General features: G+C 40.9%; 1 protein-coding gene across 1 annotated transcript in view; it reads left to right on the top strand.

Moving 5' to 3' along the window:
• The window catches only part of DIP2A (DIP2 disco-interacting protein 2 homolog A (Drosophila)), a gene marked incomplete at its 5' end in the record, with an annotated part of 60,757 nt that overhangs the window by 27,564 nt on the left and 14,955 nt on the right, over window positions 1-18,238 (top strand). Inside the window, 11 exons of the mRNA XM_008948549.1 lie at window positions 6,007-6,143; window positions 7,592-7,672; window positions 7,872-7,999; window positions 10,035-10,149; window positions 11,323-11,524; window positions 12,094-12,203; window positions 12,336-12,416; window positions 15,456-15,579; window positions 17,091-17,212; window positions 17,530-17,641; window positions 17,878-17,987. Of these exons, the coding sequence (XP_008946797.1) occupies window positions 6,007-6,143; window positions 7,592-7,672; window positions 7,872-7,999; window positions 10,035-10,149; window positions 11,323-11,524; window positions 12,094-12,203; window positions 12,336-12,416; window positions 15,456-15,579; window positions 17,091-17,212; window positions 17,530-17,641; window positions 17,878-17,987 (1,322 nt within the window). The remainder of the gene's footprint in view (window positions 1-6,006; window positions 6,144-7,591; window positions 7,673-7,871; window positions 8,000-10,034; window positions 10,150-11,322; window positions 11,525-12,093; window positions 12,204-12,335; window positions 12,417-15,455; window positions 15,580-17,090; window positions 17,213-17,529; window positions 17,642-17,877; window positions 17,988-18,238) is intronic.

Raw genomic sequence — 18,238 nt, 5'->3', positions numbered from 1 at the left:
TTTGATCTGGTTTTAAAGAGTTAAAAAAAGTAGTATTTGATGCAGGATTGATTAAAATCTTTCTGTGGAACAATATATCATGTGGAGATCCTCCTGGCTTTGCTTGCTCTCTGGGTAGAGTGTGCTTGACTACACTAAAAAAGCAGTCTACACTTGCGTTGCAACTTAAGCGGCTCTTCACATTCCACCATTGCAACTCTAAGTCCACTTGATTAACGTTCCATAGTGCATTTGCTCAGTGGCAAGTTCAGGTGTGCCTTGTGATGTTGGAAGAATTATCTGTATGTGTGTGGGTAAGTAATTACACCTTCCTCTTCTATGTAAGTTGTTAATGCAAGACATGTCCCTGTCCTTGTGAAATGTTTACATTAGATAGCAAGAGGGATCTTTGACAAAACCCTTCTGCTCTGTCAAATGCCTTGGAGGATTGTCTGGTAAATCTAATGGACCCTACTGGTTTAAAATGCCACGGTCAGGCAATTGACAACACCACCATGACTTTCTACATTAGTAAGAAACATTGAGTGATTTGTCTGTGTAAGGAAAGAACAGTTAAGTGTGTACTCATTTAGTGCCTTGAAGTGATGTGACCTGGAATTGCTGGCTATTGCTATTTTGAAATATAGTAGTAAGTGGCAAAATTACTTGTAGACTAAGCAGAAGTAGGGCAACTTAATGAATTAACTCTTTTAAAATTCTGATCAACATTGGGCTATTAGTATACAGGGCAGATTATCTTCAGTTTGACCAAATTATGAAAATTCCAGGATCAAAGGTATTTTTTTAGCAGAAATTTCTCTGTACATTGCTTAATTCAGAACATACATGGCAGAGTGGATAATCTAGAGGATAATCCAATTGCTGTGACTATGACTCTTTTACACAGAAGAAAAAAAAAAGTATAAAAAGTTGTTAAAAGTTCCAGAGTGTAGGAAGGAAGTTAAAGGCTAGCAGTTATTTATAAATGTGTGCCAAATGAAAATAAAATAATGACTTAAGGAAATTAATTACTTATTTTCAAATGAGTCTGCACGTACATTCTAACAGTGGGTATACTTGTGCCTTACCTTTTAAGATTTATGCTTTTTCCTGTGTAGTATTCATGGAGAATGCAGTCTGTCCATTCTCACTTGGCATACAGGAGAGAACATACCACCATTTCTTTTCCTCTTAGTTGGCTTCTTGAATTTCTCTGTTGACTGATGAGTCTTGCTCTTTATCTGTTTGGGGGGTCTGTATTTTTTTTCCTTTCCTTAGATTGCTGTGCTTTCACCAAAGGCCTAATTTGAGTCAGATGTCATCCTTGGAGACTTTATTCCATCTTGGGATCCCCATTGAATACATATAAGGTTTTAGAAGTGAATACATGACCTAGTCTTTCAAATATCTTATGACATCGGAGCTCACATTCCTGAATTCCATTTGGTCAAATGTACTGTGAAAGTAGTCTCCTAGCCAAGAACTGGTAGTCATGCTGAGGCTTGTTCAGTCAAGCCAAATGGTTTTGATCTCCTTACCCTTGAAGATCCCTGGTGTATTTTACTCAGGAACCAGCCAGTTAAAAGGTCATGGATGAAGTGCCACTTTCACCCTCCTTTTCTTCAGATCTTGCTATGTGTTCTGAGACACTGAGCCCACCTGCTATGGGGATCTTATTCAACAGACCCCCTCAGATTCATGATCATGTCTTATGTCACTGTGTTTATCAGCAAAAGCGGTTGCCAAAGGCCACTCTGATGCCACATTCTCTTCAGTTACCTTGGCTACTTACTTTCATTATCTACTGTGAATGCCAATCACAAGGGCCACCAGGGAAATGCAAGCATCCACAAAGAAATCTTTCCATCAAAGACTGGTAATTCTCAATGGAGAACCTCGTATGCAGTCCCCTGGAATCTTTCTGCAGCTCCTGAAGAATGATGTTTTGCCTCACCAGTTGACTGTTTTGGGCACTTTTACATGGTTTCTGTCTGGGACTGATGTTTCTAAGAAGCAGTATTTGGCTCATAACAATCTTCATTTTTTCAAATTGCACTGGTAAAGATGGTAGGGAGAGTACCAAACCTCTATTCTTCTGTCTCCATTGTGCCTCCAACTTCCACATCAACTGGAAAGTATTGCTGTATCATCTGTCATCCTGGAAGCTTATTATACCTTACACTTGGACCTGGACATAGAAGCTCTGTATATTTAAGTTCACGTCCCTGCTAGTTCCCAACTAAACATTTCTGTTCTTAACAGGGACCCTTCTCACATTCATTCTTTGACAGGAGAGTAACCTTCTCTAATCCAGAAAATCTATTTTCCTAAACTTCATAATCATACAAAGCGTGATTGATAAAGTGTTGCAGCAGCTGCCTTCTTATACTCCAGAAAACCTTGGGTTGGTGCCATATCTTAGGCTTCTGCAAGATGACCATAAGCATGTAAAGTTTCAATTTCTGGATTGTAACTGTATTCAGTACCTTTCCCAGAAGTTCAAGACTGGTTTCAGTTTCTCAAATGTCAGGGTGCTTACTTTGTCTGTGGAAGTCGTAGATATTATTGTTTCGTCTGTCCATATCTCAGCAAACATTTGCTTAGGTTCTAGTTACTAGTTCTAGTACCATGTTGCCTCTTCATTGCAAAGGAATCTGATTCCTTTGTCTCAGTGCCTGATTTGTGAAAGGAGTTGTTACAGAGCAACTTGGTGAAGCTTGCAGGTTTTTTCCGTAGATGGTGAGTGTGGGCTTGTAGTACCGCGTTCCCACTCGGTCCTTAGGGTTTTTGTGTTAAACAGTTCTCTGTGTTCCACTTGGCTTCAGTCTATCACATGATGGCACAGTAGCCTGCCACTGCAGAGCTTCTTCTCTTGGAGATCTCTAGCATTGTGTGCACTTGTGAGGAGACATTTTCTTTCAATCTAAGTGTTTTACTTTGAGTGCTTATGTGACCACCTTAAGAGTCTAGACTCTTGTTGATCCTTATTGGCTTGTTTATGCTTATTGCTCATCCCAGAAGAACAGGGAAGGATTCATGACCTTGCATTGGACATCTCCATATGCTGTTTTCTTCAAAGATCATGTTTCTCTGGAAACCTTGGAATTACTTTCCACAGTGGTAGTAGAGGCATGTTATCCTAACCTTTTCGTATTTTTTGTAAAGCTTCATGCTTCTAGAACAGAAGTTATAACTAAAGCCTGTAGTGCAAGGCAGGCCCTCTTCTTTTTATGCTTATGGACCCAGGCCTTTTAGGAAGACTTACTTGCTACAAGAAGATCCTGGAGTTCTACAGCTGGCACACAGTAACAATCCAAGTGGGTATCAGTTGCATATGGATCCACTATGAAACAGTGAAAGCGGAACAAGAGAATGCTTTCAGACACTCACCAGGTGCCTTTGGTAGTAACCTTCTGCTGTGCAAGCTTTTCACATTCTTCTTGCATTCATGTTGTGCTGATCTTGAAACATCCAAAGCCGAATCCAGTTTTTAGCAGGGCACCAGTGCAGTCATTTGTTTGCACAGTAGGATTCTCATCCTCTGCCAGAAATCTCATGTCAGGGCTAGCTGCTGAGAGTCATCATCTATAAGAATGTACATGTGGACTCATTTGAAGAAAGAAAGCTTTCTTACCAGTAATCGTTATTCTTCATGATGTGTAGTCCACATGTACATTCCCATCCCATCTGCTTTTCCCTTCTCTCTAATTCTTTTTCAGATGCAATGCTGTTGAGAGAGACTGAAATGGGGGTAGATGCACTCTCTTGTGTGTCATACATGAAGCAGGAAAAGGAGAAGCAAGAGTACAGGCTCTACAGGTACTGCCAAAGGAAAACCTGGCAGTATCACAAAGCAGGGCAGAACTATGTCTGCTGTTAGAATGTACGTGTAGACTACCTGTATCATACCTTGGTTACTGGTAAGTATTTTTTTCTACTTGATCAGGGTATTATAATTCTTGGGCTTCATGGATGGAGCTTCATTTGGGCACTGTAGGCTAATCTGTTCATTTTTCCATGTTTGTGAACGAGTTGAGGACTGTAGCATTTGCATATGCCTAAGTTGTTGTGCTTTCTCCAGTTATTAACACTTCTCTTTGCATCCTTACTTAAGTGTTACATACAGAGCTGTGAGATTGACTCAAGTTATTTCCTGTGATAATAAATTTATTTATTCCGTTTCAACTTGCTATTAATTTTTAAATGGCCTTTTTTCCCAGTTTCTCCTTGCAAATTGCAAAATGTTTAGTTCATATTGTATAATTTCATTCCTATCTTCTAGTTCATGTGTATAATTTTCAGCAACTGAAACTGTCATTCTGCTTTGGACTTGGACCTTTGCCAGAATTTGAGTAGTGTCTCCTTAGTTGGTCACCAACTAAGAATGATTCCAAACATTTTATTCTAGTTGTTCTGATAGATAATTTTTATGAAATGAAGATAACTTGGAAGTTGTTAGGGTAAATTATTGTCTCTCCTGTTCAGACCCAAGTTGTTGAGAACTGAAGACTTCTCTGAGATTTGAAAATGTGGCTGTGAACCTTTTCTGCCAACAGACTTCTTGGTCCATGCTTGTAGCAGAGCTGGCTTTATCATGTATTACTATTAAAGGAAGTATGCCACTTTCCACTTAGGATTTCTTTTCATGCTAGTTGAACAGTGGTAAAAGTAAGGACTATCTGTATATCACTTAAGATTGGCTAAATTAGAAAACAGTGACACAGTCCTTCATAATGGCTGTTGAAAGCCTTGTCTGGTTTCCCATCTGACATGTTCCATGGCCAAAACATTCAAAGGATCCTGACAGAAATAAATCAATTAAATAAATTTCTGATACATTTGGGGTCTCATGGTTGTTTTCTCTAGTATAGTATGCATGATCACAGATTATTCTGATAATCTGAGTTGGAAGTAGACACAATGGGGAAAGGGCAGAACATTAATTTATGGCATAGTTTGAGTAATTTTTTCAAAGTCTCTGTTTATTTTGTATTGAACCAGGTAACCATTCTGATTTCTCTGTTAATCTTAAGTGCTAAGCCAAACTTCCTTGCTCCATTGTGCCTTCTTCCTCCATAACCTTTTTCTGTTCCATTTCGGACTAAAAAAGGAAAAATTGAGACTACTTAGACAGGGGCTTTACTTAGCCAGAGAAACCTCTGATAAAACAGTGACTTCAGAAGTAAAATATAACCAGTGGCCAGAGCAAAGCTCAGTGTAATATCTGGTTTACAAGTGTGTATATATGCTTGATTAAAAAATAAGAAAATTCCAGTGTAGGAAGAATTCTTGAGATTTCAGAATAACATTGGTAAGGAGAATAGTTGTAGGACCTTTATGAAATGCAGTCCTTTTAACAAGCTAAGGACATCAGACTGAGGATAGGGAAGAGATAGTAGGTAGTCACAGAAATAAGTTCAGTAAGGGACAACTCTGAGATGAGTTGTCCATGGTCTCCAAATAATAGTAGACTGACCTGCTTTAAAAGAAGATGAGGACATAACACAGAAAAATCATAGACCTGACAATGAGAAAATAAATTAGCCTAGTTTTCTCTCCCTTTCTAATGTGTTTCTCACTTAAGGGGTAATACTATCAACACAAAAGTGTGCAACAAATAAAAGGAATGCTATGTCTGTAATTGGTACCTTCATATTTCTATCTTTAGTCTCATATATGCTTGTACTTAATGAAGCCATCTGCCTTCATGCTGAAAAGCAATTGCAATGGTTTTGAGTTCAGTTGCAGCTGATGTGTAGGCTGTGAAGCACTGTAAGGAAAAAAAAAAATTTCATTTGCAACCTTGCATCTTTAATCTTGGAGAACACATTACACAGGATGTCAAAAGATAGAGCTCTCTTTCATGCTGTGTTTTTGCTGTTGCTAATAGAGAATTAGATAGATTAATAGATCTTTAGTAGATTAATAATTAATAGATTAAAATCTTTATCTGCCTGTCAGTGGCAAAATGTATCAGCTGCTGAAGCATGCCAATACTGTGGTTCTGTGTTCTTCCTCTCCCTCTAGCAAATGTGTGTGTTGTGAAGGTGGATGGGACTCCTTATCTGTGTAAAGCTGATGAGGTTGGAGAAATATGTGTGAATTCAGGTGCAACTGGGATGGCATATTTTGGCCTCCTCGGAATCACCAAGAATGTGTTTGAGGTATGTGTTTCTCATTGTAATGTAAAGTTTCATAGTTACCTTTCTAGGATTTTTTCTTGCAAATAAACTTACTTGTTCCTTAAACTTCCTTTTTAAAAAAAAATTTTATTAGAAAAAGCTCTGGTCAAATACACTTTTCTCCATTCTCTATCAGAACTTGAAATTCTATCTCGTATACCCAGAAATACAAGTGCCATCAGCAGCCAATCAGCTGCCTCTATATTCTGCAATCCGGTGTTGTGCCTATGTTAGCTTTTAATAAATTCATCTTTGTTCTGTATTAACACATCAGTTCTAGGAAAAGTTACCTGAAGACATTTCAAGTTTAGTGGTGCTTGGGGCACAGAGATGGACGTTGGTCTGGTATCTGCGAGCTTCTTCATACAGTCAAAAATGCATTTGTTAAGATACAGTACATTATTTAGAAAAGCTCCCTTTGTGTATTGCAGATGGTATGTCCTTTTCAACATGACCTTCAGTGTTGATTTCCTCAGAACACTAAACAACTTGCTGTTGGATATGTGAAATTATGTTCCTAGGTATATGGAAGTAGAGAAACAGCAAGGATGATAGCATAAAAATCATAAACCTTGTAGTTGGTCAAAGCAAAACAAAAGTAATCTTTCTGCCTGGATTTTTCCTCACAGTGGTACCCCAGATTCATATTTTCCCTTTTTTGGCAAGAAAAGAATGGAAGGCCTTTGGGAATCACACACAGTAGTGTTACACTAGATAGCAGTTTGAAGACTCAACTGAAGTATGAAGGATGGAGTTCTGCCAGTGAGATGAGAAAAATCCTGACCATAGTCTCTTCCAAAAAAAAAAAACCTCTTCCTGTCCGCTAGCCAAGGCTCAGTGCTTTAAACAGCTTAGCTTTTAGCACTGTCCTTGGCTAGTGAAAGAACAGCAAGAACCTGATGCAATGGAAGAGCTGGGTGCTGGGGGAAAGGCAAGGAAACCACCTGGGCAGATGAGAGGAGCTTGCTTATGAGCTTAATGCTTTTGCTCTGGTTCTGTGTTGCAGGCAGTCCCATAATTGCTTCAAGCTTAACTTTCTTAAAGTTCTGTTAGCATAGTTTGTCATAACTGAAGCAATATGCCTGGGTACATGTCTCATTGAGGATGTTAAGAGTAGCAACAGAAAGACTTTCTGATTCATTCCTATATGAATGGATACTATAAAACTTGATTAAAAAGTGATGTGAGTTCTTATGAAGGCTGCGGAGCTGAGAAAAAGATAAGAAAGAAGGCTGCCACAGACTTAAGAAGTGCTGTGTTCTTCATGATTGAAAAAAACTGTTCTTTATACTTGACATGATATAACAGTTGTCACCAGGTCATTTTTCAACAGTATAGAGCTGCAATGAAAATGAAGCAGAAAACATTTTAACTTCACTTTTCTCATCAATATCTGTCTGAATACTTGTGTGTTCTTTGTGTTCTTTCAGGCCATTCCAGTGACAGCAGCCGGCCTGCCTGTTTCAGACCAACCCTTCACAAGAACAGGATTGCTTGGCTTTGTGGGTCCTGTAAGTGTGAATGAACCATCTGGGGCCCTGCTTTGTCCTGACTCCCAGCTCTTAAGTGATGCCCATGAATTCAGCAGAACTCTGTGTCAGGGCAGTGACCTTGCACAGATCTTGAGAATATTGTTGGCTTTAGTCAGGCATGTATCACTGGTAGTCTGGAGGTTTTTCCCCTCTATTTCTAATCTTGTCTTCTTTTCAGGACTATTTGGTGTTTGTGGTAGGAAAACTGGATGGCTTAATGACAGTTAGTGGCCGCAGACACAATGCTGATGATGTGGTAGCCACTGCATTGGCTGTTGAACCCATGAAGTTTGTCTATCGGGGAAGGTGAGTATATTAAAAACTTCACCAGGGCTGACTGGACTTTGTTGTTTCTTTTTTGCACCTGAAAATTAACAAGGAACAGAGTGTATGCCAGAGCTCTGCATGTACATGTGTATTTTGTAGGAAAGGTGACACTAGGTTGCAATATGCCAGATGAGAACTTGACTGTCCCTGCTAATGTGGGAGACAAATACTAGGCTTCATTTGTAATAAATTTAAAATTACTTTCACGTAGTATAAACATAGATCTTTAACTGCCTATTTAAAATATCTTCCAAAGCTTTTCTTAAGACAGTCAAATGAAGCTTGTATGACAAGTGTAAAACACAACTCCCCTTTGTCCACCTGAGCCTGCCATGCAGAGTAGCCTAGGGAAAAACTTTGCAGCTTGGTCTAAACAGCAGTCTAGGAATGCTGAAGCTGATGAAGGGCCTTCAAAGAATATCATATGTTGTATCACCATTCTTATTGCTCTTCACTCATCAATGGCTCAGTGTCTGGATGGAGATCAGTGATGAGTGGTGTCCCTCACAGGTGTGTATTGGGACCAGTACTGTTTAATATCTTCATCGGTTACATGGTGGGATCGAGTGCACCTTCAGCAAGTTTGTGGATGACACCAAACTGAGTGGTGCGGTTGACATGCCAGAGGGATGCATTCAGCATGCCATTTGGAGGGACCTGGAGGAGCTCAAGAAGTGGGCCTGTGTGAACCTCAAGAGGTTCAACAAGGCCAGGTGCAAGGTCCTGGGTCTGGGTGAGGACAGCCCCAGTATCAATACAGGCTGGGGGGAAAAGGGATGGAGAGCAGCCCTGAGAAGTAGTACTTGGGGGTACAGGTGGATGGAAAGCTGGCCATGAACTGGCAACATGTGCTCGCAGCCCAGAAGCTAACCGTGTCCTCAGCTGCACCAAAAGAAGCTTGGCCAGCAGATCAAGGGAGGTGATTCTGTCCCTCTACTCTGAGACCTCACTTGGAGTACCATGTCCAGCTCTGGAGTCTTCAGTACAAGAAAGACAAGGACCTGTTGGAGAGGGTCCAGAGGAGGGCCACAAAAATTGTCAGAGTGATGGTACACACCTCTCCTCTGAAGAAAGTCTGAGATAGTTGGGCTTATTCTTCTCCTGGAGAGGAGAAGGCTCCAATGAGACCTTATTGTGGCCTTATAATACCTAAAGGGGGCCTACAGGAAAGCTAGGGGCAAACTTTTTAATAGTGCCTGTAGCAATAGGACAAGGACTGATGGTTTTCATCTAAGAGAGGGAGGTTTAGACTAGATAAAAGGAAGAAATTTTTTATGGTTGATGGTGGTGAGACACTGCCCCAGGTTGCCCAGAGTTGTGCTCGATGGCTCATCCCTGGAAACATTCAAGGTCATATTGGATGAGGATCTGAGCAACCTCTGTAGTTGTATATGTCCCTGCTCCCTGCAGGGGGGTTGGAACTAGCTGACCTTTTGAGGTGACTTCCAACTCAAACCATTCTATGATTTTATGAAAGTTGAAAGGTTCCTCATTTATGCATGATTTGTGTAATTCACAGATTCTAAAAATAATGGCACATATGTGACTGAGGCATTATTAATATTTTATCTTAGAAGGTGCAAGCTTAAAACTAATTTAATTCACCAATGGGAGTATTTTTCAGTGCAAGCACTGGTAGACATGCTGGTCAGTAATTTGGCGTAGTTGTCCTCCTTTCAGAAGGGACATTGTATGTAGGTGCAACAAGTTTATCATGCATGGTGGAGTTATTTAGGCAAGGTTTGCACAGCCCCTGCGCGTATGGAACCTGTGTTAAATGCGTGTTGCATTAGTGACTGAAAAGTCACTTGACCCCCAACAGAAATAAGTTGCAATATCAAGTCTACATTTGTTCTAAATTTGTCTGTGATTTTTTTTAATGATCTGGTATGAATAACGCTTGTGTGTGTTGAAACAGTACCATGAAAGGTTGCAGTCATTTCCACGTTGTAATAGACCATGCTACGTTCACCACACGCTGCATCCTATCATTCTTCTGTCCTTTGTGTTTTAGGATAGCAGTGTTTTCTGTGACCGTTTTGCATGATGATCGGATAGTGCTTGTGGCAGAGCAGCGCCCTGATGCGTCAGAGGAGGATAGTTTTCAGTGGATGAGCAGGGTTCTACAGGTAGTCAGTCTGTCCTTTCTCTCTTTCCAGGTGAATAAGGCTGATGTATGAAATGAGAATATTAGAGCATCTTTTTTTTCTACATAAGAAAAACCTGTCAATGTAACTACAGAAAGTTGTAATAAGCTGACTTTGGAAAGTATTTCAGGGTCCATAGTTAACAGAATTTTGTGAAAAATAAGACTTAGTTTCAGAATGTTTTTTAACTTCATGTGACTAGGATTCTTAAAGACCTAAGGATGATAGGTTTTGTTTTAATTCTACTTATCTCTACCGATTTCATACTGGCTGAACAAGTTAAGAGAAAGCTACCCTTGAAAATGTTCAAGGTTGTACTTAGTGCCAAGTATCAAAACAGACTCTGAGATCTTTCAAAGTCAATAACATCCTTATTCTAGATCTCCAAAAGTAAGCATTAAAAGTCATTTTCCCTTGATTACTTTTATTGTGTTTCCATGGGGGTCCAGGAGGGAGGGGAAATCTGGTAGGTTTGCATTTAAGGATTTCAGAATTAATCAGTGAGTTCTAAGGAAGCAAAAAGTGAGAGAGCAATTATGGAAGAAGACTGATGAAGGAACAACTGAAGGGAAGGCTGGAGAGAACAACTTGGGGAAGTATTCCTTTTAAGAGTAAGGCAGTTGAATAATAATAGTTTCTGTCTAATTTCAGTTTTGTGATCTTCTTGGAGGGAATATCTGGTAATAGGCTGTTTTTCATGGGAGAAAATATTTCTATTTCTCTTTTTAGAAGTGTCATAGCTAAAACAGACACTTAAGTTTTAGGCAGCAAGGTGTTTCCCTTCCTATTTTTGTGGTTTTATGTTCTACTGCGCTTTTGTGATTGTGCCATACATGCTAAATTTGATGTGGTATAATTTTAGCTTTTTAAAATCTCTGCACTTTTTGCCCACTTTTAAGAGACTTTCCTAATCCCTGATGTGCAGGTGGCATCCCCTTGATAGAGTGCACAAGCAAAGTCCTGGGTCTGCTCCTGCTCCCATTGAAGTCATGGCACAACTTCTATGAGTTCAGTGAGTGCAGAATTGGACCCTTTATTTGCAAATTGTGGTGCAAGTAAAAATTTTAACGTTATTAAATGACTTGATTAAAATTCTTGCCCTAGCTACATCCCAGGTGGTAACATGGAATGGTTTTGGTTTTTTTCTTTATCAAGGCAATTGATAGCATTCACCAAGTGGGCGTCTACTGTCTTGCCTTGGTGCCAGCCAACACTTTGCCAAAGGCTCCACTCGGCGGAATTCATATTTCAGAAACCAAGCAGCGCTTTTTAGAGGGTGCTTTGCACCCTTGTAATGTCTTGATGTGTCCACACACTTGTGTTACTAACCTGCCCAAGCCTCGGCAGAAACAACCAGGTGAGTAAACCAGAGCTTGTTACTTAGTTCTGCAGGTCTGTCTCTGAGGGTAAGTGTGGAGTATGATCCCAAGGCAATGTGACAGCTCAGGATGGCTTTAAGCTGCCTAATGTGGCAGGGCTAGTAGTGTTGTCAGAGCAGCCCAGAGCTTGGTGAGATCATTATGGTCTGCCTGGAGTCCCAGGTGAGTGCAAGCATGAATAGCACGCACCAATTTCATGCTTCTGTAGCTAGGTTATATATTGTTTCTGTACTGGCCATCTTGCAAACGTCAGTCCTCAGACATGCTGTAACTCATGTCATAAATTTGAAGTGCAGACAGACCTCAACTTGCTGAATGGCTAACAGGCTGATTTTTGGTGTACTGTACTGATAGTAGACTGACTTTTGTGTACCATACTATCCCCTTCTCTCTTTTCCTATGCAGTATGGTCCTTGGGTTTAGTTTTTCATTTTTTCAGTTCTGAGTTACGTATGGCATTTATAGTAATCTACAGGCTGAATTATAGATTATGACATGTTCCTTACATTATTTTTTTTCTCATTTTGCACTGCTTTTCAAAATGCAGAGGTTGGTCCTGCTTCAATGATAGTAGGAAACCTCGTTGCTGGAAAGAGAATTGCACAAGCCTCAGGAAGAGATGTTACTCAGTTGGAGGATAACGACCAGGCAAGAAAGGTAACACTGATGTCTGGTATTATTAAATAATTGGATTGACTTATTCAAAATGAGAGAAGACAAGTTATGCTGAAACTAAACGTGGTACATTTTGAATGAATCCAAATGTCTCCTTTTTTTTTTCCGTTTCAGTTCCTATATTTAGCAGACGTTCTTCAGTGGCGAGCTCAGACAACTCCAGATCATCCCCTCTTCCTTTTGTTGAATTCCAAGGTGAGATGCACTTTAGGTCATTCTTGGAGATTGAGATCAGCAAAGGACTGTTTGCATTCTAAGAAAATTCCAGCTACCAATCTTTTCATAAAAAGCTCCAGGTTATTTTGATGAAGAAGACAAAATTTGCTAATTAGCAAGTACCACAATTTTTCACAACTGGAATTTCAGTATGCATTCTGCCTAGCTTAAAACATTGCACTAATTGCATTTCCTACTGGAACACAACTTTTGTCCTATTAATGGAAGCCAAGGTTTTGTCTTCGACCCTGAGCACAAGGCTAAGAGGAAATCGGAGCTAGAGGACTTTTTAATTAGAAGATTAGAGCCTAAGTAGAGAACCCTTGAGACAGCTATGGAGTCATGTTTTCCAGGAGCACCACACACCCTCCAGGAGGCACAGAGGAAAGCTCTTCACAGTCCTCACCTGCTGCAGTGTGGCACCTTTCCCTCAGCTTCTTCAACTAGCATGGGTCCTTTCCAGACTGCTCCAGTGCAGGCTTCCCTCAGATTCACAACTTTCTTCAGGTGCAGCCACCTGCTCTGGCCTGAGGTCCTCCACAGGCTGCAGGGAGGATTCTGCTCCACTGTTGATTTCTCTGCTCCAGCACACCTCCGTCCCTCCTTCATCATTGACCTTGGTGTCCCTATGGTTGTCACACTCCTCTCCAAAACAAAAGACACACACATGCACCACCACCCCCCCAATCAAAGGGGCTTTTGCCTTTTTAAATATGAGTTTCTCAAAGCTTCTTACAGGAGCCATGCCAGTAACCCCCTCCCCTGATACCAAAACCCCCTAGACACAAACCAAACACACTGGGTCATTTTGTTATGGCAAACTTTACCTTTTACATGGAGATTTTGCAAAAAGGAAACACAGAACTTGGGCACTAAGAAATTATTTGTTGATGACCATGTCTTAAGTAACTTAAATAAGCTACAATGCTAAACATTAGTGTGTTCACAGCTCTCCCTGAGAAACCCTTTTGTTTCTCACCTTTTTATGTCAGTGTTTTTCTCCCAAGTCCTTGAGCTGCTACTGTTCCTGTATCAAAAATACACTCTATTTACTCTTCTTATTTGCATTACTTTAGCTCCCAGCCTTTAACAACAGTTTCCTTAATAAAACTGAGCAGAGTGTTAGTGCCATCCTGCATCAGACTAGGCCCTGGATCAGGGAGTTCTGCACTTCGGCTGAGGATAACATGTGGCAGCTTGTCTTGGACTTGAAACTGAATATTGTATAGCAGACAATTGCTGTGACTAATCCTTATCTGTATAGCAGGAGACTTGGTTCAGTCTTTGTTTCCCTCTGAGATTGTTCTCCCACCAATTTTTCTGGAATCAGATTGTAGTCTTGGAAAAAATAGTTACATCCCAGCCTCACAGGCTAAGGCGTTGCTTCCCAGGCTGGATAGCTAAACGATATTTTCTGTCTTCACATCAAAAACTGGACTAGCCTTTCTGGAATCCCCATGACTGTATGACTGCCTAAACAATCTAAAGATACAGCTGCTTCCACGTAAAGACTTTTGAGATGCATAGTTGTGGGAAATACACTTTCATTAGATGCACTGAAGCAGAAGGAACAGAGCACACCAACCACAGCTCAGGTTGCCTCTCTGACCCTTTAAAAAATACTGAAGATATCAGCATATCCCTTTGCACTTTTAAGACTCTGGCTGCAAAAGCATCTAGAGGTTTGGCTGTGCATGGTAGGGTAAAGCCACTTGCTTTACTTGCTGCTAATACAATTGTGTTTTATCCCTTGGACTGTGAAATTTGAAATATTTGGAAGATTTTTTTTTTCTTGTGGTACCAAATACATTTAGAAGCTGCTTCACTGTCTGATATTCAAAATAGTACATATAAAATTCTCTAGCATTGTAAAAGTTCATGGTACCAGCAGCATGGTTTCCAAAACAGAGATAGTCACTAGAAGTGTTTATTGTATTGTTAAAATACAGACAATGAAATTATAGAATCACTTTGGTTGTAAAAGACCTCGAGATCATCAAGTCCAACCATTAACCCTGCTATGCCAAGGCCACCTCTAAGCCATGTCCCCAAGCACCGCATCTACACGGCTTTTAAGCACATCAAGGGATGGTCACTCAACCACCTCCCTGGGCAGCCTCTTCTGGTGCCTGACAGCACTTTCAGTGAAAAATTTCTTCCTAATGTCCAGTGTAAAACTCCACTAGAGCAGCTTGAGGATATTCCCTCTTGTTCTACCATTAGTTACTTGTGAGAAGAGGCCAGCACCTTCCTCTCTACAACATCCTTTCAGGAAGTTGTAGAGAGCAGGAAGGTCCCCCCTCAGCTTCCTGTTCTCCAGACTAAACAGCCCGTTCCCTCATCACCTCAGACTTGTTCTCTAGGCCCTTCACCAGCTTGGTTGCTCTTCTTTGGATCCACTCCAGCACCTCGATGTCTTTCTTGTACTGAGGTGCCCAGAACTGAACCCAGTACTCGAGGTGTGGCCTCACCAATGCTGAGTACAGAGGGACAGTCACCTCCCTGGTCCTGCTTGCCACACTATTTCTAGTACAAGCCAGGATGCCACTGTCCCTCTTGGCCACCTGAGCACACTGCTGGCTCACACTCAGCTGCTTGTTGAGCAGCACCCCCAGGTCCCTTTTCTCCAAGCAGCTTTCCATCCACTCTTCCCCAAGCCTGGAGCATTGCCTGGCATTGTTGTGGCCCAAGAGCAGGACCCAACACCTGGCCTTGTTGAAGCTCATACAACTGACCACAGCCCCTTGATCCAGTCTGTCCAAGTCTCACTCTAGACCCTCCATACCCACAAGCAGGTCAGCACTCCCACCCATCGTGGTGTTGTCTGCAAACTTACTGAGGGTGCACTCTGTCTTCTCATCAAGATCATTGATGAAGATGTTAAACTGATGTCCCAGTACTGAGCCCTGAGGAACATCACTTGTGACTGGGAGATAATATTGCATCTGCAGCATGTACTTTGTAGAGAACAGTTTGGAAATGAATAAAGTTTTTTGACCTTGCTTCTTTTCTGTGCAGGGCACTGTAGCTAGCACTGCATCATGCATACAGTTGCACAAGAGAGCAGAAAGGGTGGCAGTCGCACTGATGGAGAAAGGACGACTAAATGCTGGTGATCATGTGGCCCTGGTTTATCCTCCAGGTGAGGCAATACAGACAGTAAAAAGTCAGAGCCAGAGACTGTAAGATAAGAAACAACTCTTGCCAAGATAAGAGCATTCAAATGTCCATTTAATACAGTGATGTATGGTAGTGACTTAGTATTTCATGGAAGTGACTTCCTTTTCCTTGTTTTATTAAGTCACTTCTCCTAAGTGGCAAAATGCGTTTACCAGGCATTTTGTCTGACTGCTCCAGGTGTCTGAGCAGTTATTCAAGAGTCGTTTGATTTAAACCAAAGGAAAGTTTCTCAATTTTCAGCCTCAGAGAATGGAATAAAACTGTGTGTCCATTGAAAGCTAGAGTGACCACATCAGTCTAAGATCACCCTTTCTTTCCTGAATCACTGTTTCTAGTAGTGAAATCTGGACCCCAGACTTCCATTACTAGTGTGTTTTCACAAGTGTACCTCAGGAAAAAGGTATTACCTTGTAAAAGTAGGATGACTGCATATTTCAGAGCGATAACAAAAATATGCTTTTTAAAAGCATCTGAGTTGTCATCTTCATAATCTACAATATCTTGTTTTGTTATTTTTGTTATTTTATGCTACTTGTCCATGAAAGTATAGCCTTACAAATTTAAAGTTATAGGGTTTGAATAATCTTTAGAATCATAGAGTTGCTCCAGTTGGAAGAGACCTTTAAGATCATCGAGTCCAACCATTCATCCAGCACTGCCAGGTCACCACTAAAACATGTCCCTCAGCACCACATCTTCGTGTCTTTTAAACTCCTCCAGGGATGGGGACTCCACCACTGCCCTGGGCAGCCTAGTGCAAGGCTTGACAACCCTTTCAGGGAAGAAGTTTTCCTAATATCTAATGTGAACCTCCCCTGGCACAAATTGAGTTGTCTCTTGACCTATTGCTTCTTCCTTGGGAGAAAGGAGCAACCCCCATCTCGCTTCAGCCTCTTTTCAGGGAGCTGTAAAGAGCAAGAACGTCTCCCCTGAGCGTCCTTTTCTCCAGGCTCAACACCCCCAGGTGCCTCAGCTGCTCCTCACAAGACTTGTGCTCTAGACCCTTCCCCAGCTTCATTGCCTTTCTCTGGTCACACTCCAGCCCCTCAGTGTCCTTGGAGTGAGGGGCCCAAAATTGAACCCAGGATTTGAGGGGCATCCTCCCCAGTGCTGAGTCTAGGGGGATGGTCCCTGTCCTAGTCCTGCTGGTCACACTAGTGCCAACACAAGTCAGTATGCTGGTGGCCTTGTTGGCCATCTGTGCACACTGCTGGTTCATCTTCAGCTGGCTGTCAACTAGAACCCTCACTCAGGTCCTTTTCTGCTGGGCATCGTTCCAGCACTAAGTCTCAAATGCAAAGTATTTTTAACCCTATAGGACTGGGCATGGTCAAGAACAGCCTGTTGGTTTGAAGAGGGCTTTGTGACATGTCCTTACATCTTAATAAAATAAATCTGTGCGTATTTTGATTTTGGTTCAAGAGTTAGGCCTTTTGTTCTGATAATTCTTTGTTTTACAAATATCCTTTGCAGGGGTCGACTTGATAGCAACTTTCTATGGCTGCTTATATGCTGGCTGTATACCTGTCACCGTTCGTCCACCTCATCCACAGAATCTTGCTACCACTCTGCCCACTGTCAAAATGATTGTAGAGGTATGTATAAGACACTCTTAATGCTTTAGTTGCATGTAGGATGGTTGATGCAGCCTGATAAATTGCTTTGACACAGTCAGTGTAAATTAAGCTAGGAAAAGAAATAATCAGAGTGCTGTGGCTGAGTCAAGAAACGCCTTTTTCAGAAACTTGTTTAAAATGTTCTTTCTGTTGTTGTGATTTATTTTGCCTTGTTTCCAATGTTTTTCTTCATCTATTCAGTTTATTGGTTCTCTCATCTGGATGGATATGAAGTCGTATGAGCATTCATTCATTCACTAGTTTTATAAATGTTTTTAATGCTGTGTCTTCTACAGGTCAGTAAATCTGCATGTATATTGACCACACAAGCGATAATGAAGCTGCTGAAGTCTAAGGAAGCTGCAGCAGCTGTAGATATTAAGACATGGCCCACTATTTTGGATACAGGTATAGAATGTTTGCGCACTAGCCCAAATGTAAATAGTTTGAAGATTGATTGATATTTTTTTTGTACCATAACTGCATGATTAGGTGGATGTATCTTGCATTGCATCAAAAGAACAGGCCAGAAACTATAGAAAGCATCTAGTGTTAATGCTGTAAAGATACGTTTTTGTCCTGTGCTCTTTTTCCAAAGTAATAATATGGTCCTCTTTTTTTTTTTTTAAATCTATTTTAAACAGATGATATGCCTAAAAAGAAACTGAATACTATTTTTAGACCTACATCTCCAGATATGTTGGCATACTTGGACTTCAGTGTATCTACTACTGGTATATTAGCAGGAGTAAAGGTAAAGTAACAAGAGAGGCATTATTATACTTTGTTTCCTTATATATAGACGTATTCTGTATTCATTCCTCCTGCCAGAGAAGAAATACAAAAACGTAAATGGACCATCTTAGTGTTCGTAAAGTTTATTTTTAAATTTGCATTACATCAAAATTTCCTGATGCACTTTTTGGAAGGATTCTGTCTTACTGTCTCTGTGTGAGGAATCACCGAGGGGACTAAATGGGATGAGTGTTTGTTGTAAAATTCACA

The sequence above is a fragment of the Merops nubicus genome, unplaced genomic scaffold (genome assembly GCF_000691845.1).
Source record: "Merops nubicus isolate BGI_N331 unplaced genomic scaffold, ASM69184v1 scaffold7611, whole genome shotgun sequence".
NCBI lineage: Eukaryota > Metazoa > Chordata > Aves > Coraciiformes > Meropidae > Merops > Merops nubicus.
Note: the sequence above shows the minus strand (reverse complement) of the source record. Positions and strands in the feature narration are given on the sequence as shown.